The following is a 26,548-nucleotide window of genomic DNA, read 5'->3' as shown; positions in this document are numbered from 1 at the left end:
CCACTTCTGCCAGCCTCTGTGCTGGCAACAAAACAGAACATTAAATGGGCAAAAAATAAAATGGCCCAAAGCCTACAAGCCTACATGGCAGCTGCAGAGGCCGGAGCTAACCACAGAGCCTATCTGAGCTCAGTGGATTATGCACCAACGAGAGCAAGGCAGGCCCACAGGTGGAGAAGTGCACAAGCTGTGGGGTACCGCGAACCATTATTAAGACCACAGACTTAGGGGTGTTGATCCCAGAATGGAATGTCATATGGGCCCAAATCTGATGACTCACTCTGTGTGACCTCATCTTTGAACTTCTCTTCTCTTCTGGTGACCAGTTAGTAGGTCAAGGCTGGATGATTTATTTCCTATGAAACATTTGGCATTGTTCCTGACTAGCAAATGGCACTAAGAGGAAGCTGGTGCTAATGCCCAGGATGACTGGGAGAGGAAGACAGGTTTTGAAACTTACATTTCACTCCTTTCTTCAGTACATTTCTTCTTTTGCCATTAGTCTCATCTGCTATGTATAGGGGAGCAGAACAGGACACCCTAAAACATGTACTTGAACAAATAAACTGAAGCTCCCCATATATATACTTTTTTCTGTTATTTCCTTTTCTTTTTCTTATTTTTATTTTTTAGGAGATTTTGGGCCATGTCTAACTATGCTCAGGGGTTACTCCTGGCTCTGAGCTCAGGAATCACTCCTGGTGGGTTCAACCCAGTTGGCTATGTACAAGGCAAGCATCCTCTCCACTGTACTATTCCTCTGACCACACAGGAAAGTTTTTTTTTCCTTCTCCCTTAATTCCTAAAAGAATTTTGAAGGGTCTCTATGTAAAATAGTGTGAAGATTCTTTTAAAATAAGAGAGGTGACTCTACCTAAGAGAGGTACTTATCCCAACAACACAAAAATATTAATTCAAAAAGGTATATGCTTACCTATGTTCATTAGAGCACTAATTACAATATAGTACAGCAGGGAAGGCATTTGCCTTGCACATAGTCAAACCAGGTTCCATCCCCGGCATCCTGTATGGTTCCCCAAGCCTTCTAGGAGTGATTCCTAAGTGCAAAGCCAGGAGTCACCCCTGAACACAGCAGCAAGTATGGAGAGAGAGAGAGAGAGAGAGAGAGAGAGAGAGAGAGAGAGAGACAGAGAGAGAGAGAGAACTCAGATGCCTAATGATAAGTGACAAGTGACTTGGATCACAAAGTTGTGGTCTAGGGTAGGGCACTTGCCTTGCACCAGCTGACCCACGTTCTATTCCTGGCATCCCATATGGTCCCCCAAGACTGCCAGAAGTAATTTATTTTTTGGATTTTGGACCACACCCAGTGACACTCATGGGTTACTCCTGGCTATGTGCTTAGAAATCGTTCCTGGCTTGGAGGACCATGTGGGACGTGAGGAGATCCAACCGCGGTTCGTCCTAGGTTAGCACATTCAAGGCAACTGCCCTACTTTTGAGAGCAGCACCAGGACTAATCCTTGAGCACTATGGGTTTGAAATATATATATAGCCCCCCAAAATATACAAGAAATTATGGTCTACAGCAAGGCAGTAACAAAGAGCCAAAGACAACACAACTGGAGAACTAATCCATACAACTGAGTTTGGTGAAGGGGTTGAAAGGGAAGAACACTGGGGTCTTTTTTTTTTTTTTTTTTTTTTTTTTTTTTTTGGTTTTTGGGCCACACCCGTTTGATGCTCAGGGGTTACTCCTGGCTATGTGCTCAGAAATTGGCCCTGGCTTGGGGGGACCATATGGGACGCCGGGGGATCGAACCGCGGTCCTTCCTTGGCTAGCGCTTGCAAGGCAGACACCTTACCTCCAGCGCCACCTACCCGGCCCCCACTGGGGTCTTTTGGGGAGGAAATTGACTAGGCATTTGATGTTGGAATAACATGCTTGGGAAACCATCATTAACAGACTAACAGTACTGTAAATCATAAAACCTCAATCAATAAAAAAGCTTTTAAAAGGCATTGTCTACATACACAATGCATGCAGTCATAAGAAAAGATGAAATACTTTTTGTTGGAGTAGAGGGGACTTTACACCGGCAGTGCTCAGTGCTGAGATTCAAATCACTGTCACAGTCATAGCTGCATGCAGGGTGAGTGTCTTAACTTCTGTACCAGCCACAGAAAGAAACCAAATCTTGCCATTTGCTGCAAGTGACAGAGGAATAAGGGCATCATGTAAAGTGAAATAAGTCACAGGGATGGGTTCGGCATACTTAGCACATAGCCAATCCAGGTTTGATTCCCCAAAGGTCCCTCAAGCACTACAAGGAGTAATTCCTGAATGCAGAACCAGAAGTAACTCCTAAACATTTCCAGGTGTAGCCTCAAAACCAAAAAAATTTAAAAATAAAATAAATAAATTAGGGGGAGAAAAACAAATACCAGATAATCTCACTCATCAGTGGTAGATAGAGACACAAAACAAATGAATTGATAGTATCAAATGATACAACCCTCTGGCTTTTTATTACAAAAATGTAGTTACTGAGCAGTATGGGGTAGGGCAGAGGAAGGAAAAGGAGACTAGAAGTGACAGAAGCAGTGGTGGAGGGTCTTGGGCACATTGGTAGTGAAGATGCAGTAACTTGACACATCAAAAGACATAAATGTTGAGACTATTGAAACCATGTTAAATTTAAAAAGTGAAAGAATTTATTTTTTTGACCACACTAGGTGGTGCTACTTCTAGTTCTGCTCCCAGGTACCATAGAGCTTCTGACATGCCCTCAATCCATTTAGCTGTCTCTTCAACCCCAGAGATAAGTTTTAACTGAAAGACATAGCTAGATGGAACAAACATCCGATAAGAAATACCTGGCTCTTCTCCTCCTCTGACTTCTCTCCCCACTGAAACCCAAGGTCCATCCTGTTCTTTAGCTCAGATTGGTATATAATGTTATACACTTTTGAGTTTAGTGTCTTAATATGACTCCCATACTTGCACATTTAAACATGCTACTTCCTCTTCTGTCAATATGTTCATTTAATTATTAATCCAGTCAAAGAATCTAGAAGGGAAAATGGAACATTTTTCCTGGTCTTATAATAGTTAGCACTTCCTAACATGGAAACTCAAGAGTAGGAGAGAGGTAAAAACAGGAAACACCATCATGAACACAAACTGAGGTCCTGGGTCAAAGAGATAATACAAGGGTTTAGGCACAGGCTTTGCACACAACTGACTCCAATTTGATCCTTGGCACTGGATATAGTCCTCAGAGCTGTTCCAGGAGTGATTTCTCAGCACAGAAAAAGGAGTAATCCCTGAGCACAGCGAGGGTGGCCCTAAAACAAAGCACACATAAATTCCCTAATACATAAAGAACTTTTACAAGTAGAAGAAAAATAACTAATAATAAATCAGTAAAAATAAATTCTATGAGACATTGACAAAGGATAAATGACAAAGGAATACAACTGGGTAAGATTCCCTTGACACCAAAAGAATCCTCCAAAAACCTGAGCTCCTGAGCCCTCCATACCTATGAGTGCCTCAAGAAGCCTTTTCTAACCCCTCCTGGCAGTGATTTCTAAGTGCCTGGGCCTCTCACCACCTGCTCCAGCTTAAACCGCTCTGGACAGGGCCTTATGCCATTCTTCCTGTAAACTGAAGGTCAAACTCCCTTCAACTGCTGGAAAAACACTACGTGCAAAAATCACAGAGTCCAGGAAAGAAAAACAGACAGAAAGGTTGAACTGAATGCAGGCAGTTGAACAGATGTTTGTTTTGATCCATGTCCAGTTTTGGCAAACCTAGAAAAGAATAAAATGTTCAAGAAAGGGCAAGTCAACAGAGGGGAGGAGGAAGTTAGCTGTAATAAATTTGACTCTACTGGGAAACAAAAATAAAAGGTGATCAGTTATCATAGCAAACAAAAAAAATAATATATGAATTTAGAATATATATAGGGAGGTTGGACCATACCTAGTAATGCTCAGGGGTTACACCTGGCTCTACACTTAGGAATTACTCTCAGCCATGCTCAGGGGCCATATAGGATGCTGAGGCCCGCTGTTCTGGTATGGTCATCCATGAGAAAGCTCTGGAAACTGAGGCAACAACCATGAAAATAGTCTTCCTAGGATGACATTGACCCCAGCACATGCTCCATATGAACCTGATCAATCCCAAGATAATCATTACAATTAGACCGAGCTTTAGACAAACATTCGTGATTTTCTTATATTAGTGTCTGGTTTCCATCTCCTGATATCAGGAGACATCTTTAACTTTGTTCCCATTTTTTTTTAGCTTTATTCCCCATTATTTTTCAACCCTCATGTTTAACTAACTTTGTTATTGGTCACATGGACTTTAGTCACAAAGATCACACAAATAGAATACAAGATGTTTTTGATCCACTGATGGTCAAAATTGCTATTGACCATCTGTGGGTACTCGATCTCACATTTTTGGCTCTGTGCACCAGGTACACATATACTTCTGGACAGTAACTGGGGATTGAACCCAGGTAAGCCATGTGTTGTACTATCCACTGTACCAGCTCTCCATCCCTAAAATATATTTTTAATGAAGCCATAGAAGCATGGAGGCATGGAACAGACAACTGTCTTTATAACTTGAAAATGGAGAAGACTTTCCTAACTATGACTAAAAAACACCTGCTACTTGGGAAATTTTTGAAAAATTGAAAGCAAAACCTCTTGTAAGCAAAATAAGGTGACAGACACGCCCATACTAATGGCTAATATTTCTAATATGGGCTGGAGAGATCTATAAGGGTTAAGGTGCTTGCCTTGCCTGCTGCCATAACTAATTAAATCACTGAGCACCATCTATGGTCCCCTGAGCACTGCTAGGAGTGATCCCTGAGTACAGAGCCAAGGCAAAACCCTCCATGAACACAGCCATCATAGTCCTCCCCCCCCCCAAAAAAAAAACAAAAACAAAAATTTTCTATTATATAAAAATCCTTTCCAAAAAATAAAATAAAAAGCCTTTACAAGTAAAGAGAACTAATAAATCAATGTAAAAAGTCTAAGAGACATTGACAAGCAGTTCAGAGAAAAAGAAGTGAAAAGGGTTTCATGACATTTAACAAACATGTGTAGCCTTGACTATAATAGAATAAAAAAAATAAATGAAACCCCACTGAGGCTGTGCATTTTACCTATCAGATTGGCAGAAATCCAAAAGTTTGTTAGCACACTTAGTTGGCAAAGCTGTGGGGAAACAGGTGGCAATGCAAAATGAGGCACCCCGCAGAGGGGAATTTGGTTGGCAACAACTCACAAAGTTACATATCACATATGCATTTCCTTTTGATCCTGCAATACCACTTCCCAGAATCTAATCCAAAAAATTACTGGCAAAAAATAAGGAACACGCTTGCATAAAGCTATTTACTGAAGTTCTGTTTATAATAACAAAAGACAAGAAATAACCTAAAAATGAGTGGTTAATTGAATTAACTCTGAAACTCTACAGTGCGCTAAAAAGGGAACAAAGTATTTCTATATATTTCCATAGAACAATCACCGGCAAATCACTGGCAGACCTTGGTCTGTAGAAAAAGTAAGGTAGAACTATTTGTAAATATATCAATAAAAATTATATTTTTAAAAAAGATAAGGGGCCAGAAAGTTATTACAATAAGTAAGGTGCTTTCCTTGCATACAGCTAATTTGGGTTGATCCCTGGCATCCCATATGGTCCCAGAGCCCATCAGGAGTGATCCCTGAGCACAGAGCCAGGAGTAACCTCTGAGGATCTCTGGGTGTGCCCCCCAAAAAAATTAATTAAAAAAAATAGTAGAGAAGGGTCAGAGCACAGTGGGTGGGGCTTTTGCCTTGCATACTGCCAACCCAGACGGATTCTGGTTCAATGCCCGGCATCCCATATGGTCACCAGAGCCTGCCAGGAGCGATTTCTGAGCACAGAACCAGGAGTAACCTCTGAACGCCGCTGCCAGATGTGGCCCAAAAAAACAAAACAAAACAACAGTAGAGAGGGGCCAGAGTGATAGTACAACAGGTATAACACTTGTCCTGCATGCAGTTGACCTGGGATAGATCTTTGGCATCCCATATGGTCCCCCAAACCCACCAGGAGTAATTTCTAGCTCAGAGCCAGAAATAACCCAGAAGCACCACCACACATAGCCAAAAAAAAAAAAAAAAAAAAAGTATAGAAAGCTAAAAGCATGTTACTATAGATCTAAAAACAAATATATGCACATGTATTTTTAACAATAGAAAGAGGAGCCAAAAACTTTAAGTGGCAGGGGCTGGAGCTATAGTAGGGCATTTTACTTGCATGCAGCCAACCCAGATTCAATCCCTGGCATCCTATATGGTCCCCTGAGCCTGCCAGGAGTAACTTCTGAGCACAGAGCCAGGAGTAACCCCTGAGCTCCGAGGCAGGTTGTGACCCAAAAACAATAACAAAAAGATAAACTTTGGGCCCGGAGAGATAGCACAGCGGTGCTTGCTTTGCAAGCAGCCGATCCAGGACCAAAGGTGGTTGGTTCGAATCCCCGTGTCCCATATGGTCCCCCGTGCCTGCCAGGAGCTATTTCTGAGCAGACAGCCAGGAGTAACCTCTGAGCACCACCGGGTGTGACCAAAAAAAAAAAAAACAAAAACAAAAAGATAAACTTTAAGTTAATAGGGGATGGTGTCAAAGAAGAGATAAAGTAGTAACTAAATTTCTCTGATACATCTTGGGTTATAGGCCTTTGAAACTACATAACTATATCAGGGCCAGGGAAGAGCAATGATCTTGCCTGGAAGGCCCCAAAGTTCAATCCTCTGTATTGTAAAATAAATAAATATTTGACATAATCACCAATAAAATTAACTTTAAAAGCATTGTCTAAAAGTCTAAAGCAAAACAAGGGCCAGAAAGATGATTCAAAAGATTGAATACATGTTTTCTATGCACAGTGCCCAAGATCAATCCCCAACCCCTGAACTTGAAGTAGCCTCCAAGCACCATGACTGTGGCAAAAAAATAAATAAAGGCAAATTAGAGCAAAAGAATCCAGCCAAATAGAGAATTAGTTGTATAATACAGATAGAACTATTTCAAACAATTTAAGCCACAGTAATTTCATTGTTTATTCCTTCTGTGACATGCCCTGAGGAAAAAGAGAGCTAAAAAGATATCCATTATCCTATTAACTGATCATCAATCCATTAGTTATTATAATTTAATGTCATTTTAATAGGATGTGGTAGGAATAGAGCAAACTGTTATTTTTGAGAACAGCGATATTTGGTTAACAAAAAGAATGGATACCAAAATATAAAGTTATACAAAACAATGAAAATGTACTTAACTCAAAAGTATTAGTATAAACAGAATGACTTTAACTTTAAATATGCCTAAATCCTTTCTATTAGAAAGCCCTAAGAACAAGGACCAATTCACTAGCAAGAAGCATCTCTGGCACCTGCTTGGGACAGCTGAAGATGCTGTTTCCCTTCAAGGAACTCTTGACACATATTTGGTTCTCAGCCTAGAGATAAAATATTGGACATTTGCTTGGATATCTGTCATAGAAGAAACTCAAGAACCTATCGAAGACTTTTAAAATTCTATCAAAGAGAGGTAAAGAACCTCTAGTTGCCGAAGTTGGGACAGTGAGGGCATTCTTTTTGGTGTTTGTTTGTTTGTTTTGAAAAATAAGCACATCCTTATTGTCTAGAAATATATATTTTTTAAAAAACCCAAAAGATGCTATTCTCTCATTTCCCCACCTTCTTCTTCTTTAACACCTCTAATATAAAGGACATTATTACACCTTATTAAAACTTCACCCAGATGTCCCGATAATGCTCCATCTATGTATTCTTCTGTATTTGCTAGCTGCATATTCATATAGCCATCTACAGAGACCAGGCACCCTTTGTACTCCATTTCCCATTTCAGTTTCAGCATTACTGGTTTTCCTGTTAATCCATTGAGGAATGGTTTAGGATTAAAGGGTAAACTCCTCAAAGACTCGCCCGGGTATTTCCCATCATCAGCCACCAAAGCCGGCTGCCAAATTCAGCTCAAGCACAGTCTGCAGCACCGTTTCCCCACAAGGAAAGCAGGAAGTTTTGTTTTGTTTTGTTTTGTTTTGTTTTGTTTTGTTTTTGGAGCCACACCCAGTGGCACTCAGGAGTTACTCCTGGTTCTGCACTCAGAAATTGCTCCTGACAGGCTGGGCGACCATATGAGATGCCAGGATTCAAACTACTGTCCATCCTGGGTCAGCTGCATGCAAGGCAAACGCCCTACTGCTGTGCTATCACTCCAGCCCCAGTGAAAGCATTGTTAAGAATAACTTCAAAAAAATAAAATAAATAAAAAAATGAAAAAAAAAAAAAACAAGAAAAAAAAAAGAATAACTTCAACTGAGGCCTGAGAGATAGCATGGAGGTAAGTAAGGTGTTTGCTTTGAATGCAGAAGGTCAGTGGTTCAAATCCTGGCACCCCATATAGTCCCCAGAGCCTGCCAGGAGTGATTTCTGAGCTTAGAGCCAGGAGTTACACCTGAGCACTACCAGGTGATCCAAAAGCCAAAAATAAATAAATAAATAAAAATAATTTCAACTGGGGTAGAAGCGATAGCACACCAGGTGGGTGTTTGCCTTGTACAGTCAATCTGGGTTCACGTTGTCCCCTGAGTCTGCCAGGAGTGATTTCTGAGCACAAAGCCAGGTATAATGCTTGAGCACTGCTAGGTGCGGTCCAAAAAAAAATAATAATAAAAATAATAATAATAATAATAATAATAACTTTAGTGGCCTACGATGAACATCAAATATATTACCTTTGCCTTCACAATAGCATTTTCATTGGTCATTTTTGGAGGGTTTCAGGTAATCATATATGGCACTCTAGAGAAACCAAGGGGTCAGGTAGAGAAATAGCTCAGAGTTGGAACACTTGCTTTGTATGTATGACCCACACACACACATTCAATCCTCAGCACCACATAAGGCTCCCAACGAACACTAGAAGTAAACCCAAAGGGGTTGTGTATTCCCATCTTCTACCTTTCCTACATGAGCCACACCCATCCTTATGATGATGAGAGAATTTTCCCAGCTACTAAAGAAAGAATGGAATGAGAGAATTCCAATATCACATTTTGTAACCCCTAAATGATATCACATATTAGTCAACCATGACTAACAACTGATATCAGGTCCCAAAGAGAGACAAGCAAACATTATGCACCTTCTGCTTGAAGTTCACAGCCTTCTCTGAGAAGGAAAAGCACACATTTATTTAAATAAACACTGACTCAGGCCTCTAGAAGAAATTTCCAATCTTCAGTGAATTCACTGAACATAAAAATATGTTAATATACCTCAGGGATGTGATAAGCCAAACCCAGATTGTGGGGAATTTTAAAGGACAGAAAACATTTCTTATGACTGAATATTTGGCTCACATGGGCAAGGCACATGAGGGATTGATCCCCAGAATTACATGTTCCCCATTCTGCCAATACAGCACATAGTCGAGGTGGCCTCTGAGCATTGTTAGAATGATATTCACCAATTTCTTCAACAAACACATTTCAGGGATTGGGGGCGGGATGGCTGTACTTTGTATGACTGAAACCCAACTATAAACATGTTTGTAACCATGGTGCTTAAGTAAAGATATTATAAAATAAAATTAAAACAAACTAAAAAATACATTCCAAGGAGAAAAAAACATGGAAAGATGATAATCTATACATTTAAAGGAAGGAGGGGCCAGAAAAACAGCACAGAAGTTTGGCAATTGCAAACACAGCTAACTCCAGTTTAACTCCAGGCACTGCATATAGTCCCCTGAGTATCATCAGGCGTGATCCCTGAGCGCAGCCATCTGTGACCCCTAGACTTAAATTCATTAATTAATTGAACTTGGGGCCGGCGAGGTGGCACTAGAGGTAAGGTGTCTGCCTTGCAAGCTCTAGCCAAGGAAAGACTGTGGTTTGATCCCCCAGTGTCCCATATGGTCCCCTCCAAGATAGGGGCCATTTCTGAGAGCTTAGCCAGGAGTAACCCCTGAGCATCAAATGGGTGTGAACCGAAAAACCAAAATAAATAAATAAATAAATAAATAAATAAATAAATAAAAAATAATTAATTGAACTTATATATTAAAATAAACACCATAAAATGGTCAACCAATATAATGGATGGAATTTATTCCAATTCTAATTAAAAGAGAAAACTTATTTAAAAAATGACATATTGGGCCCGGAGAGATAGCACAGCAGTGTTTGCCTTGCAAGCAGCCGATCCAGGACCAAAGGTGGTTGGTTCGAATCCCGGTGTCCCATATGGTCCCCCGTGCCTGCCAGGAGCTATTTCTGAGCAGACAGCCAGGAGTAACTCCTGAGCACCGCTGGATGTGGCCCAAAAAAACAAACAAAAAAAATGACATATTTAGGGAATCTGGAAATAAATGTATATACCTAAGGCTCCAAGATTCCAGGATGTTTTCTGAAGCCCAGGCATTGCTACCATTGGGAGTAAAAAGCACAGGGGTTGACTCCCTCCAACTGCCTCTTTATATATCAGAGGAAGAAACTAAAAACAAGGATGCCTCTCCCGACTCCCTGCTCCTCCTGTTATACCCAATCAACTCCAAAGTGAGATTCAGTATAAACATTCAACTCTTATAATGAGGTTACAGGCCAATGTACTCTTGAGCTAGTTCTTCTTCAGAACCCTCAAGGGTGTGGGGTGGGGGTGTTGATTTGCAGTCATATCTGGCCATGCTCAGGGCTTACTCCTGCCTGGCTCTGCACTCAGGAATTACTACTGATGGTGCTGCACTGGGAGCAATAAAGGATATTGGGGCTCTAACCAGGGTCTACCTCAAATGTCCTACCCTATGTACTATCTCCAGTCCCTAAAATGCAAGTTTTGACTTACTTAAGATGCCCAAAACAATCCAGTTCTAGGACCAGAGAGATAGTAGAGGAATGAAGGTGTTCAGTCCCTGAACATAGCAGAGAATAATCTCTAAGCACAGAGCCAGGAGTAAGCTCTGAGCCAAGGGTACAGCCCAAAACAAACACTCCCCCTCCAAAAAAGGGCAAAAATGAACAAATTCTGTTTATGATCCTAATGGGGGCCCATACTTTACCAAATACTAGCAAAAAAACTAGCAACCAACTATAAAATACAGGATTTTATTTTTATTTATTTATTTATTTTTGGTTTTTGGGCCACACCCAGCGGTGCTCAGGGGTTACTCCTGGCTGTCTGCTCAGAAATAGCTCCTGGCAGGCACGGGGGACCATATGGGACACCAGGTTTCGAACCAACCACCTTTGGTCCTGGATTGGCTGCTTGCAAGGCAAATGCCGCTTTTTTCTTCAAAAAAAACACTAACCCAGTCCCTGAAGCCTAAATACCTTTAAATCAGAAAACTGGGAACTAACCATTATCCTTCTCAATCACTTCACCTACACCTCAGGGCACTTATTGCTCTGAGCATGTTAACAGTAGATAGAAAAAGAAGACAAATTCTTCCTGAGATCAAAAGAATTTATAATAAACAAAAGGGTCCAAGAAGGACAAGAAATGACTAGTCAGGAACTTTTGCTGGAGAACATATGTCAAGGGAGCCAGGACTGCTAGGCAGTTAAGAAGAAAAATTGTGGGCCCGGAGAGATAGTACAGTGGTGTTTGCCTTGCAAGCTGCTAATCCTAAGGTGGTTGGTTCGAATCCCGGTGTCCCATATGGTCACCCTTGCTGCCAGGAGCTATTTCTGAGCAGACAGCCAGGAGTAACCCCTGAGCACCGCCGGGTGTGACCCAAAAACTAGAAAAAAAATTATTTTCATTTAGGCATAGTAATCTACACTACTGTTAATAACTGAGTTTCAGGCATGCAAAATTCTAACACCAATCCTACTATCAGAGTAAGATCTATTTGTTGTTGTTGTTGTTGTTTTGTCTTTTGATGCCACATCCAACAGTCTTCAGGACTTACTCCAGGCTCTGCACTCAGGATCAGGTGAACTCAGAGGACCATATACAGTGCCAGGGTCAAATCTGGTCAGCCACATGCAAGGCAAGCACACTATCCACCTTACTATCACTCCAGCCCTGAGTAAGTTCTTATTAGTTTTCAGGTACTGGGTTAAATCCTTTCACACAATATGAAATACCCTCAGCCACCTCAGCCTCTTCTCAGGGGTAACCTAACTGCCTGCTCTTAGGAATATATTTCAAACACCTGGCAGTTGTAAGTAATAACCAAAGTTTCTAACATGGGATGCCTGGACTGGAGGATAGTACTGGAAGTAAGTCACTTGCATTTTTGCATGCACTGACCCCCAGCACTACAGGACTCCTGAACATTGCTAGAAGTAAGCCCTAAGTAGTACTAACCAGCTATGATGACTACCTCCCTACACACACACACACACACACACACACACACACACACACACACACACACACACACACTATGGGAGGTTTAAGGTTATTGAAAGGCCAAAGACCTCCATAAACACAAATCACAAAGCTTCTTCCACCTAACACGTAAGCAAAGTTCAAACTATAGAAATCAGCTTTGAAGAGATGTTAAGAAAATGCTCAGATTATTGTAAGAAGTTAGACTATTACTGGGAGCTAGACTTTAGTGTTTGAGACTCCACAACCAATGTCACTCAGTTTTTAACTGCTCAGTTGGCCATCAGCCATTTGATGTCCTCTTCCAGGAAGTTTAGCCAGCAAGACAGGAACCATATGCAATACATGAGCCACCACCAAAGGCAACAGGACCTCTCATAATTGTATAATAAATGAGTGACACTTAAAGTGTGTGCATTTACCTGAAAAAAGTCACCAAGTAATTGGTCTTTACAGAACAGATCCTATTTTCCACTGATCCTAACAAAGATTATGCCTTGAGGATTCAATAATGACCATAATAATCACAGAAATAGAAGAGGAAAGTATGTCACAAATAATGACATAAACTTTCATGTAGATTATGCCTACCCCTTGTTAAGGAACTATTTTAAATTGTTTAATGTATAAATTACCTCCATTAATTTAGCTCAGAAAAAAAACTCTAAAGAAGATTAACAGTGGGATTTAATTCGGTAGCTACAACTAATCATATCTCGAGCTATTTCAGTAAATTATTCAGTAAATATTCAGTAAATTAATGAGCTCAGAGTTTTGTTTTGGGGTTACCTTTCTTGGTACTCAGGGCTTACTTCTGGCTCTGTGATTAAGGATCACTCCAGGTGGGTCTTACAGGACCATATGGATGACAGAGACCAAACCTAGGTTAGCCACAAGCAAGGCAAATTACCTACTTCAATGAATGCACCAATAATGGGCTCATAGCAATTTTACTCTGTGTCTCCTAATCCTGTTTATTTATGAATAACAGTTGGCATCTGAAAACTTAACATTTTGTTAGTGTTAAATGTTCTGGAAGACCCCTGTGATGATGTGGTTGTACTATTGTTATGAGACTAGACTAGACAAGGATCTCAGGGCTCAGGACTAGGGAGATAGTTCAAAGTGGTGGAGAACATACCTAAAATGTGTGAGACCCTGGATTTGGTCCCTGGCACTAAGTGGTCCCTGAGGACTCCCTAGTGATCCCTGGTGTAGCCTGAGCACCTCACTACTGGAGTATGACCAGAAATGCTCCTGGGTCTCCCCCCAGCACCACTGGGGAAGGTCTCTATTAGACAATAAAAGTAATGTTTTCAGCTGGACATGGTTCACTGATGAGGGTGACCACTCAACTTCCAAAGATATTGTGTTTCTGTGAAGGGTCCAGTTGGCAGAAATACATGAGGGTCTGAGGGAAGGGGTAGGAAAGAGAAAGATTGTCCAAAAAGAGGCTTGTCATATTTATAACCTAATTCTATCTGTTTTACACTATTCAGGGTGATTCTGAGAAGGAAGAAACTTCACCTGCTCCTTCCCTGCAAGCAAGATTATTTTATTTATGAGTTTTGTTTGTTTGGGCACCACTCTCAGCAGTACTCAGTACTTCTGGTCCAACCAAGGTAAAAGCCCTCCCCACTGTACTGTCTCTCCAAGTACCCTCCACCTGGCATGAGCATAGTTAAGTAATCCAGTCCTCTACCAACTGGAGAGGTAGAAATGAAAGATGGTCTCACCACAGGCCTGGCACTATCCCCTCCCAGCAGCTTTGCCAGGGCTAGGACCTTCTCCTGAATCAATTCCAGGATCTAGTCTAGGGCCAGGATGACCCCCAGGTTCCATCTACAGAGTGATGGGGCCAAGTCATGACTTTGCATCTTATGCTAACCATGGGGCCTTCTGACTTCCCCTGGGAAGTCATGTCTCAATGCATGATCCTGCTGTGTCTGTGCACAAAGGAGTTGGCAGAAGAGTGCCACTGAGGAGCTGTCTATGATGGATGCTGGGCTGTAGTCACCTCACCTGGGAATGGGCCTCCCCAGGGTCCAATGGATCTACATATGGCATATCACTACATACATCCCCATTTGAAACCCCAGAGCACCCCTCTAGCCCTATGTCAGGGGAGATCTTGCCCCACCACAGATGCAGCAGAGCCAGCCAGAGTGATCCACAAATGCTCTGCTTTCAGTACTGACCTGCTGCAGCAGCTGTGAGCTCCAATTTTAGCTTACAAAATACTGGCCTGGGGTTATACCCTCCTTGACATCTGCAACTTCCAGTCCAGGGGAATAGAGCCAGGCATACAGCAACAACATTCTCAGCCTGAGCCCAAATTACAGCCTGAGCAGCCACAGTAGCACCAAACCCTCCTTAAACTACACAGACCATCTGGCAGGTAAATATGCAATAAAATGAATAAAGCTCTGATAAGAAAGATGACCAGAGGCCCAGAGCAATAGCATAGTAGTAGGGCTTTTTGTCTTGTACACAGCCAATTCAAGTTCAGTCTCCAGCATTGCCTGCCAAATGTGATTTCTGAGTGTAGAGCCAGGAGTAACACTTGAGCACCACCAGGTGTGACTCAAACTAAGAAAAGAAAAGAAAGATGACACACTGAACCCAGACACACTGAACTGGTATAAACCCAGGGCTGTCTTCACCTTTTGTTCTACCATGCTTGATCCCTTGTTTTGCCGTATGTTTTCAGCTATGATTCTGTCTCTTTATTAAAGTCTTAGAGCCATATCTCTTATTAATGTTTGGAGCCTCTGCTATAAGCTGGGGGACCACAAGAAAAGCACTATATTCCATAATTTTGTATTCTTCTTTTTTTCTTTCCTTTTTCATTCTCTTCCAAGAGGTTCAAAGTTTTGTGGGCTGCAGAGATACTATAAAGGCTAAAGAACTGGGGCCAGAGCAATATCACAGTGGGTAGGGCACTTGCCTTGCATGTAGCTGACCCAGGTTCAATCCCCAGCATACCATATGGTGTCCCCCACCCCTACAGTCCTGCCAGGAGTGATCCTTGAGTGCAGAGCCAGGAGTAAATTCTGAGTAATACTAGGTATGACCCAAAAACAAAAAATATAAAATAAAGTTTTCTGGGACCAGAGAGATAGCATGGAGGTAGGGCATTTGCTTTGCATGCAGAAGGATGGTGGCTCAAATTCCGGCATCCCATATGGTCCCCCAAGCCTGCCAGAAGTGATTTCTGAGCGTAGAGCCAGGAGTAACCCCTGAGCACTGCTGGGTGTGACCCCCACAAAAAAAATAATAAAGTTTTCCACAGTTAATTAATTTAACCCCAAGTTAAGAACCCCTTACTTGTTTCAAGAGTACAGAGGCAGGGCCAAAGCAATAGCACAGCACATGGGGCATTTCCCTTGCATGTGGCCAACCCAGGACTGACCTGGATTCTATCCCCTGCATCGTAGGATGCTGAGCCTACCAGGAGCAATTTCTGAACACAGAGCCAGGAATAACCCTCGAATGCCAAAATCCTACTCACCCACCCAAGAAAAAGAATACAGGGGTAGGGGCTAGAGCAAATGCACAGCAGGTAAGGTGTTTGTCCTGCACACGGCTGATCTGGATTCTATCCCCAGCATCCCATAGTATCCCCAGAGCCTGCCAGAAGTAAATGTCTGAGTGCAGAGCCAGGAGCAATCCTTGAATACAGCTGATTGAGGGCCCCCCCAAAAAAAAAGAGAAAAAGAAAAAAATGAAAATTGCTGGAAGCAGGGGTGATAGTACAACAGGTAGGGTGCTTGTCTCGCACACAGCTGATCCCCAAACCCACCAGGAGGGATCCCTAAGCTTAAAGTGTAAATCATGAGTAAAGCCAAATATGGCCATTTGCTCCCCCAAAAAAAGAATAAGAGAAAAGAAAGTTGCTTAGAGGACACAAACCCTTTTCTAGAATCATGAGTTACTTGATTTCCAGATGGGACTACTGTGAATATTATTATTGTAAAAGGCATTGCATTATATTGCTATATTGTCAACATTTGCTCAGAACAAATTGTCTGGGAGTGTTTGTTGTATTGTTTTGTAGCCATGGCCAGTGAAGTTCCCAGCTTACTTCTGGTTCTGTGCTCATAGATTAGCACTGGCTGTGCTCAGGGGACTGTATGTGGTGATAGGGATAGAACTGGGGGTTTCTAGGACAATCACTAACACTGCTATCAAAATAATTAAAAATGTGAAGCACACAGAGAAATAATAATTATATAAAGTGAGTTAAAGTCAGACACTATATTTTTTAGCCACAATAAATGCAGGTCTTAGTTTTGTTTTTGTTTTTTGTTTTATTTTGTTTTTAAGTGGGCCACACCCAGCTGGTATTCAGGGGTTACTCCTGGCTCTGCACTCAAGAATCACTCTTGGCAGGCTCAGGGGAATATATAGGATACCAGAGATTAACCCAGGGTTGGACACATGCAAGGCAAGTACCCTACCTGCTGTATTAGTGCTCTGGCCCTAAATGCAGATATTTGAAGAGTTAAGATACTAGTATTTGGGGTCTGTTTAATCCCCATCATCCCATATCACCCCCAAACCTGCCAGGAGTAATTTCTGAGCAGACCCAGGAGTAACCTTGAGTGCCGAAGCATGTGACTCAAAAACAAAACAAACAAAAAATGGGAGTACATACTATGCCTACTGTAATCCCAGGTTTGATCCCTTGGCACCACAAGGTCCTTAGCACTGCCAACAGCAATGCAAGCACCAGTGTGAAAAAAAAGAAAAGAAACTGGTTTGGGGCCAAACAATAGGATACTTGACTTACACATGGCTGACACAGGGTTTCAATCCCCAGAATCCAATATAGTCTCCTGAACATGTCCAAGAGTGATCTCTAACCTCAGAGCCATGAGTATCTCTGAGCACAAATTAAAAGAAACTAGTGTTTTCAGAGACAGGGGGAGGGATACCTTAAAGGGATGAAGTATATATGTGGCATGCAGAGGCCCAGTTTTGATCACCAATACCACATGGCCCCCTAAGTATATCCAATATAGTCCTGGGCATAGACGCCCAGAAACACTGGTAGGCAAAAATGATACAAAAGAAACCAATGTTTTCAGGAAGCTCTAAACTTTTTTTGGAGTAATATATGAAACATAAGTGAAAGTAAGAGTAGTGTTTAACTAGTGGTTAAGAATAAAGAAGATGCAGCTGCTTCTCAGTATAAGACAGACTTAAGAGAGTCCCTAAAAGTCCAGAGAAGCATTTATGCATCATTTAATTGGGAAATCTACAAAAACCCCTTGTGCTGTTTATAAATGTCAAAAGGTCAGCTCTTCTTCTACAATGGGAGCAGATAAGGCATCTCCTCTAGTTTCTATACATCTAAACTACTAAGAATGAGGTTTGGAAGTTTTGGGGAAAAAAAGTATGAAGTTGGGCTGGAGAGATAGTGCAGTGGGTAGGGCTATTTGCCTTGCATGAGGCCCATCAGAATTTGATTCCAGCATTACACATGGTCTACTGAGCCTACTGGGAATGATCCCTGAGTACAGAGAGCCAGAAATAAACCCTGAGCACAGCCAGTGTAACTCAAAAACAAAACAAAAACTTGAACCTCTAATGGGGCTCTAGTGGCAGAGCATCATCTCATGCCCTCATCATCTCATCTCATCCCTCATCATCTCATGCCCCCTGAAGTATCACATGATAAAGCTCTCCAATCTTTGAGCACCTCTGGGTGTAGCTCCACAAAAATAAAAATAAAGAAATTAAATGTTTGGTTTGGTTTGGTTTTGAGGTCATACCTGATGGTACACAGAAATTACTCCTGGTTTTGTGCTCAGAAATTACTCCTGGCAGGCTTGAGGGATCATATGAGATATTGGGGATCAAACCTGCATTGACTGCATGCAAACAAAATCTCTACCCACTGTACTATTGCTCAGGCTCCAATTAAATGATTTTTTCTTTTAATTGTGAGTTTCTTGGAATAAGATTGTGTTAGAGGAAAGGGAAGTTGGTCAAAGTAGCCATCTTGCCAAGCAGGGCCCCTCTTCAAGAAAAATGGGTCTGATTCCCCACCCAAAGACTCAGCTTTGCTTAGGTTAAGGTTATATACAGCCCCTCCTATTGAATGCATAATTTTGCTCTTATTTAATGATATATAGATTTGTTTTTTATGCCTTCTCTTATCACTGTCAGTGTCATTTTGGATATGTTTAGATACATAAATAATAGTAACTACCAACAATAACAGTTATTTATATTAATAGTCAGTTTTAGCTATTGTTATGGCTATACTATATAAATGGAATATAACTCTGTAGTCTAGGGATATATTTCAGTGAGAAACTGAATAAAACCTGGGTTTGATTCTCAACCTTGGGGGAAAACAACCTCCACTACATATAATGCTAGCAGTTATAGAATATTCATCTTATGCATAGTATTTCATTGTCATCTATCTTCACATGCTGGGAGATAGAATTTACACCAAAAAAAAAAAAAAAAAAAAAAAAACAGGCACAGGAAAGATGGGAAATTGGCTTCAGTTCTGTGAGTAAGTGTAACTTAGCAAACTCAAGTGAAAAGGAACCTATGTCCAGTCTTGTTCTATTAGTAAGCTCTCCCTACAAATGTATATCTCATTATATGATATATATAATAACACTCTCTTATCTATCATTAAATAAAGTATTGGCAATTTTTCAAAAGCTGTTGGCCAATCTACCAGAAGAGTAAGAAAATACACACACACACACACACACACACACACACACACACACACACACACACAGCTTCATTCAGAATATTTCTTCATCCTTTAAACAAACACATCTATGTCCGCCCAATGCCAAACATTGGAGCCAACGCACAAGTCAATATTGTCCCAGCTCTTGGAGCATCTATTTTCCCTCCTTTGTCACCTGGGACTTACTCAGGCACCATATCCTATACCCAACACTTTCCTTCCTTACACCCAGCTCCTGTGAGTTCCTTAGCAATGCCTTTTATCTCATTGTTCTTGACCTCTATGGGGCATGGTGATAGCCCTGTCCACTGCTATATCCAGTGCCAAGTACAGCACCTGGCACCTGTGAGAAACAATAAATATTTGTTGAGTGAATAAATATGACCAAGCAGTGGGAGTAGGCTGACTAGAAAGCTGGCTGAATAGCTGAGCACAGGCTTTGTGCCACAGGATGCAAGCCTCTAGTTCACCAAATTGGCATCCTCTGCTTTCAGGCCTCCCTCCAGAGAGGCCCACCCAGGCCCACCTAGCCTGGAAGCTATATCAGCTATACCAACCTGACCTGCATAAAAGGCAAATGAATCCCACAAGTCATTCTCAGGTCTGTACACACCGATCAAGCCCTGATGTCCCTTTGATCATCATCTTTAGCCCTGAGCAGGAACAAATGAGCACACCCCTCCACACCCTCACCACAGGGCAGTTCCCTTCCCTGGAGATAGCGCCTTCCTGTAGTTTCTGATCAGCCACCATGAGGTCTTTGAGAAGATGGAAAATCTAGCATAAGGTCAACCTCAGGAGGTGGCTCCTCAGGCAGATGCAGCCAGTGAGGATCAGGGGCGGTTTCCCAGGTTTCCACTTACTCCCCTGCAATTCCCTGGGGATTGAGCTCAAATTTCTGTCTTTGTAAACCTTGTTACCAGGTTGAACATCAGGTCCTTTGCTCCTGGAAAGAGCTTTGACTGAGTGACTCAGGAGAACTCTGAACTCAAAATCTTGTATGATTTGGGGAAATTTTCAACTCAGTAAAGTAAGATTAATAAAATTTAATTGTGTGGGATTACTAGAAAGATGGAATGAGATACCTAAACAAAATGCCTAATATATTCCAAGCTTTCATAAATGCTTTGGGGGTAAACAGAGGGGTTCACATCTATAGTATCAGGGACTACCCCAAATCCTACTGTTAGGGGGCACCCTTGAGAGTACTCAGGGGGACTATAAGGTGCTGGGGATCAAATTTGGGCTTCCTGCATATAAAGCATTACTGCAGTGCACTGAGCTAATCTCTCTTGAGCCCTAAATGCTCTTTTGTCCTCAATCTTGTCTTAATTTTTCTAAGTCCAACTATTATCTCCCAAAGAGTCCGACAGGGGGAGCCCAAACTCAACACTGCCAGTGGTGGGAGCTGGCAATTTATCACAGTAGTCTGGGCTACAATTTCAGAAATTTAGAGGTACATAGATCTTTTTCTCTCCAAATTTTCTCTAATCTTCATTTATTCCAAAAGAAGTTAGACCATCAAAACAATCCATAACCGGAGTTTATATGTTGGAGGTTATGTCACCTGGCTTCCAACACCAGAGTCTGGAGCTGGGGAGATGGCTCAAAAAGTAGGAGCAGGGGATGGAGCCATAGTACAATGGGTAGTTTGTTTGCCTTGCAGGCGGCCATACCAGATTCTATTCTGAGCATCATATATAGCCCCCCCCCCCCACCTCCCAAGTGTGCCAGGAGTGATTTCAGAGCTCAGAACCAAAAGTAACTCCTGGGCACTTCTAATAATAATAGAAGCAGACTGGAGGGATAGTAGTACATCAGGGAGGGCATTTGCCTTTCACATAGCCAACCTGGGTTCGATTCCTGCATCCCATATGGTCCCCTGAGCCTGCCAGGAGTAATTTCTAAATGCAGGGCCAAGAGTTAACCCCCCCCCCCTGTGTACCTCCAGGTATGACTCAAAAACCAAAAACTAGAAGAAAAAAAAAGATGGGAGCACATGCTATGCATACTATAATCCCAGGGGTTTTTTTTTTTGGTTTTTTTTTTTTTTTTTTTTGGTTTTTGGGCCACACCCGGTAACGCTCAGGGGTTACTCCTGGCTATGTGCTCAGAAGTCGCTCCTGGCTTGGGGGACCATATGGGACACCGGGGGATTGAACCGCGGTCCGTCCAAAGCTAGCGCAGGCAAGGCAGGCACCTTACCTTTAGCGCCACCGCCCGGCCCCATAATCCCAGGTTTGATCCCTGACACCACATGGCCCACTGAGCACTGCCAGAAGAAATTCATGAATATTGACTCAGGAGTAGCTCCCAAGTACCAACATGGATAGCCTAAAAACAAGCAAACAAAAGCAGCAAGCAGAGCAAGGGTGGACTGCACACATCAAATCAGTATTTCCATGCTACAGAGCGTAAAGCTTTCCACATTCCCAAAAAGCTTCCACATTAAATCAGGCCTAATGGACAGTTACACCAAAACATTCATAGGAATTTATGGTAAAAATTGAGCCACAGAAGTCTGTGGTCAGCTATCTTAAACTTTCCAACTATAAAACCACCATAAAGGGAAGTGGAATCTTTGTGTATCTGGCCAAGGAGGGGGGCAAAACTGGAGATGTCAGAAAGCAGAAGGGACTGGAGGTTTTGTAGACTTGAGAATTTTGGCTACTCACAGACAACGTGATCACTGGATGATCAAGGAAGAGAACAAATGACATTTTGAGAAAATCTGGTAGTGCTGGTTATTTTTTGTAAGGAGCTTTTGGTGCCCTGAAAAGTTTCAAAGCACAAATTCTTAATTAAAAATGAGTAAAGCAAACCTCAGGGTTGTATGATAACTGCCTGCTTTTCAGCAAACTCACTTACACAAAATATTAAGTGTCTCTGAGTCTCAGTCACTCATTTATTTTTCAGTCATCTTGTCTTTATTGTATGTGTCAGTCAGAGAGCTAAGTGGATCCTCAAGAAATAATGATGAGGGCTGGAGCAACATCACAACAGGAAGGGTGTTTGCTTTGCACAAAGCCTAACCAGATTTGATCCCCCGACCTACTAAAAGTAATTTCTGAGTGCAGAGCCAGGAGTAACCCCTGAGTGCTGCCAGGTGTGTCCCAAAACAAAAACAAAGCAAAAAATAAACAAAGAAATTATGATGAGCAAAACCAGGTGCCAGCGCATTTTCTCATGGGGTAGACAATTCCTCAACATAAAACCACATCCAGCTGGAATGACTCAATGTCTATATACAAAAGAAAAAAGTTGGATCCCAACCTCACAGCAATGTAAATATAAATTTAAAATGGATTATAAATCTAAATGTAAGTGCTAAAGATTATTAAGTCTTGTAAAAAAAAAAACATAGGGGTCAATTTGTTTTAATGTTTAGGCTATCCCCAGCAAAGCTCAGGACTTACTCATGGTTCTGCACACACCAGAATTACTCCTGGTGGTGCTCGGGAACCACAAGGATTCTGATGTTTGAACTCAGGTCAATCACATACAAGGTTAATGTACTACCTACCATATTATTGCTCCTGTCCCAGGAGTCAATTTTTGCAACCTCGAATAGGATTGGGGTTCTTGGATCTGACATCAAATGAGCAAGTATCAAAATAAAATAGTAGATAAAATAGACTTCTTTGAACTGTAATACTCTGTACTTGAAATGACACCATCAAGAAGATAAGAAAAGGGGCCAGAGCAGTGGCAGTGGTGCAGCGATAGGGCATTTGCCTTGCACATGGCTGTCCTAAGATGGACCAGGGTTCAATCCCTGGGCATCCCATATAGTCCCCCAAGCCAGGAGTGATTTCTGAGCACAGAGCCAGGAGTAATCCCTGAGCATCACAGAGAGAGATAGAGAGAGAGAGAGAGAGAGAGAGAGAGAGAGAGAGAGAGAGAGAGAGAGAGAGAGAGAAAAGAAGAAGAAAGAAGAAGAAGAAGAAGAAGAAGAAGAAGAAGAAGAAGATGAAGAAGAAGAAGAAAGAAGAAGAAGAAGAAGAAGAAGAAGAAGAAGAAGAAAAGAAGAAGAAGAAGAAGAAGAAGAAGAAGAAGAAGAAGAAGAAGAAGAAGAAGAAGAAGAAGAAGAAGAAGAAGAAGAAGAAGAAGAAGAAGAAGAAGAAGAAGAAGAAGAAGAAGAAGAAGAAGAAGAAGAAGAAGAAGAAGAAGAAGAAGAGAGAAGAGACAGGTTGAATGCAGGGCTGATTATGGAGCCTGTGTAAAAGGTTATGAAAAAAGCTACACCTGTTGGCTAGGTTGAATAAAGCTTCATGTCTCCTGAAACCTGACTGTCTGTGGATCATGTCCTCGCAACTATCCTGAACCCTCAGACCTGCCAGCTGGAGGGAGTTGTAGGAGTGTGGCCTGGGCCAGCAGAGAAAGGCCTCACCCTTCATCCATCTCACCATCATCCACAACCATCCAGGGCTCATAATGTTTGGTTAAATAGCATTAAGTAGAAGGAAGTTCCAAGATAGTGCTTGGTAAATAAGCATTAAGAAAATTTTAAGTTAGGGCCGGAGAGATAGCATGGGAGGTAGGGCGTTTGCCTTTCATGCAGGAGGTCATCGGTTCGAATCCCGGCGTCCCATATGGTCCCCCGTGCCTGCCAGGAACAATTTCTGAGCCTGGAGCCAGGAATAATCCCTGAGCACTGCCGGGTGTGACCCAAAAACCACACACAAAAAAAAAAAAAATTTTTTTTAAGTTATAGCTACATTTTGAAGAAAAGTATGTTTATAAAAAAAAGGCTGATATTTTAATTTTACACTTTAAACTTTGTTGTTATGGGAATATTAAGGTTCCACCTTTGGCTGGCAGAAGTCAGGAAAACAAAGTTTATTACCTTTCCTCATTATTCAAAGAGGGGGAAATGTCACCCCACTCCCATCTTCCTGCTTAACCTTACCTGTGGTAAGACATTTCTGGGAGGGGTTGATTGGGAAGATTCAGCGGGAGATGGAGGAAGAAGCAAAAGGAGGAGACATGGTAGAAAGAGGTTGAGATGACAGGGCAGCTGAAGAGAGCATGCTTAAATAGGTTTAAGATTATAGGGCACACATAGCTTTGCGCAGTGGCAGTATCGTAGCCAATGAGGTTTATCCGAGGCGCGATTATTGCTAATTGAAAACTTTTCCCAATACCCCGCCGTGACAACTTGAAATACAGTCGGCATTGGCAATTTTTGACAGTCTCTACGGAGACAAAAAAAAAAAAAGAAAAAAAAAAGATTATAGGGCACACATGTTGGCCAGGACCTTGAATAAAGTTTCATGTCTCCTGTAACCTGACTGTCTGGATTATTTCCTCATGGCTATCCTGAACCATCAGACCCATTGGCTGGAGGGAGTTGCAGGTGCATGGCACAGGCTAGTAGAGAAAGGCCTTTCCATCCCTCTCACCATCATCCATCACCACCCAGGACTCAATAATTGATGTGTATTTCAACACAAGATGATGATAAGAACCAGAGAATGGGATAAAATAGTTGTAAATTATGGGCCTAATGATAAAAAATTACTATCAGTAATTTTTTCCTGATAGCACAGCAAATAGGGTACTTGCCTTGCATGTAGTCAACCCAGATTCAATCCTTCTTCCCTTGCGTGCAATGATCTGAGACCAGAGCCAGGAAGATACTTTGTGCATCTCTGGGAATGACCCAAAAAAAAAACAAACAAAAATTTGTAAGCCATCTATATGTTATAGGGCTTATAACTAGAATATATGAAAAACTTTTAGTTGTTTGTTTTTGTTTTTGGGATACACTCAGTGATGCTTAGGGGTTACTCCTGGCTATGTGCTCAGAAATTGCTCCTGGCTAGGGGGACCATATGGGATGCCGGGGATCAAACCAAGGTCCTTCCTGGGCCAGTTGCATGCAAGGCAAATGCCTTACTGCTGTGCTATCACTTTGGCCTCATATATAAATAACTCTTAAATCAGTAAGAAAAAGACACATTAATTCAATCTAAACTAGACAAAGGATATGAATAAACATTTCTCCAAAGACATAAAAAGTGGTTAATAAACACATTTTAAAGTGTTCCACACCATTAATTAAAAGGAAAATGCAGGGCCCGGAGAGATAGCACAGCGGTGTTTGCCTTGCAAGCAGCCGATCCAGGACCAAAGGTGGTTGGTTCGAATCCCGGTGTCCCATATGGTCCCCCGTGCCTGCCAGGAGCAATTTCTGAGCAGACAGCCAGGAGTAACCCCTGAGCACCGCCGGGTGTGGCCCAAAAACCAAAAAAAAAAAAAAAAAAAAAAGGAAAATGCAGGCCGGAGAGATAGCATGGAGGTAAGGCATTTGCCTTTCATACAGAAGGACGGTGGTTCGAATCCCGGCATCCCATATGGTCCCCTGTGCTGCCAGGAGCGATTTCTGAGCATAGATCCAGGAGTAACCCCTGAGCGCTGCCGGGTGTGCTCCCCCACAAACAACTGATGGGCTGCCCTCACTCTCAACACCCCTCAAGCACAGCTAGCTCCATGTGTGAGCGACACAACCAAGAGACCTGCCATGGCAAAAGCATCAACAGAGGGAAGGGGAGGAAATATAGGGATATATTTAATATTTGAAGGTTAAAAAGAAGAGATTAAGATTGGGATCAACTTTTTGTCTGTTTCTGACCTTTTGTGCCTATATCTTTTTTGTTTGTTTTGTTTTTGTTTTTGTTTTATGGGCCACACCCAGACGCTCAGGGGTTACTCCTAGGCTATGCGTTCAGAAGTCCCTCCTGGTTTGGGGGACCGTATGGGACGCCAGGGGATCAAACCGCGGTCCGTCCTAGGCTAGCCCCAGCAAGGCAGACGCCTTAATGCCTGTGCCACCGCTCCAGCCCCTTGTGCCTGTATCTTGATGTGTAATCTTTTCCTGATTTCTTTTAACTTTGTTTACTTTTCTTCCCATCCACCCTTAATGTACTTAAGTCTGTTAGTCACAAAAAAAAAATGGTTCCTCCTTCCAGAACAGCCCCTTGCTCATCTCTACTCTGAACTCCTCTTACAGATCTTTCTTCCTTCCCCATTGCACAGCTTCCCTGAGACTTGGTTTTCAGTCTTCCCCACTTTGCACAGAGAGCGGGTCAGCTTGGTCAGCCTTGGAGGGGCCCCTTCCTGGGCAGGAAGTCACCCTGGGGAGTCAGAGGGGGCAGGGAGAGCTCCAGGGCTCAAAGCCAGACTCTGGCTGACGTCACCACCAGAGAGCGGAAGCCATTGCCCAAGCAGGGGCATTGATGCCAACAACACAGCACCCGACAGCGCCTCTCCCTCTACTCAGAAAAGCATTTTCCTGGACAGGAGGCTTTCCTGGAGTTAAACACCACCTTTGAACCAGCCGGGAAATTGAATCTGAGGCTGCCTCGCTGAAGCCTGAAGATGCCTCGCCACTAACTTTTGACCTCTAAGAGATCT

General features: G+C 42.2%; 1 protein-coding gene and 1 non-coding gene across 2 annotated transcripts; one reads left to right on the top strand and one right to left on the bottom strand.

Moving 5' to 3' along the window:
- Nucleotides 1-7,726: 7,726 nt before the first annotated feature.
- On the bottom strand, nt 7,727-14,329 carry LOC125995783 (small nuclear ribonucleoprotein F-like). Its single transcript, XM_049764771.1, has 2 exons — nt 14,297-14,329; nt 7,727-8,029 (listed from the first exon to the last, which is right to left on the bottom strand). The coding sequence occupies exons 1-2, from the start codon at nt 14,327-14,329 to the stop codon at nt 7,727-7,729; spliced, it is 336 nt and encodes a 111-aa protein (XP_049620728.1).
- Nucleotides 14,330-24,195: 9,866 nt separating this feature from the next.
- Nucleotides 24,196-24,336, top strand: LOC125996628 (U4 spliceosomal RNA). Its single transcript, XR_007491310.1, has one exon. It is a non-coding gene; the product is annotated as a U4 spliceosomal RNA (small nuclear RNA).
- Nucleotides 24,337-26,548: the final 2,212 nt, after the last annotated feature.

This window comes from Suncus etruscus, chromosome 18 (assembly GCF_024139225.1).
Source record: "Suncus etruscus isolate mSunEtr1 chromosome 18, mSunEtr1.pri.cur, whole genome shotgun sequence".
Taxonomy (NCBI): Eukaryota; Metazoa; Chordata; class Mammalia; order Eulipotyphla; family Soricidae; genus Suncus; species Suncus etruscus.
Note: the sequence above shows the minus strand (reverse complement) of the source record. Positions and strands in the feature narration are given on the sequence as shown.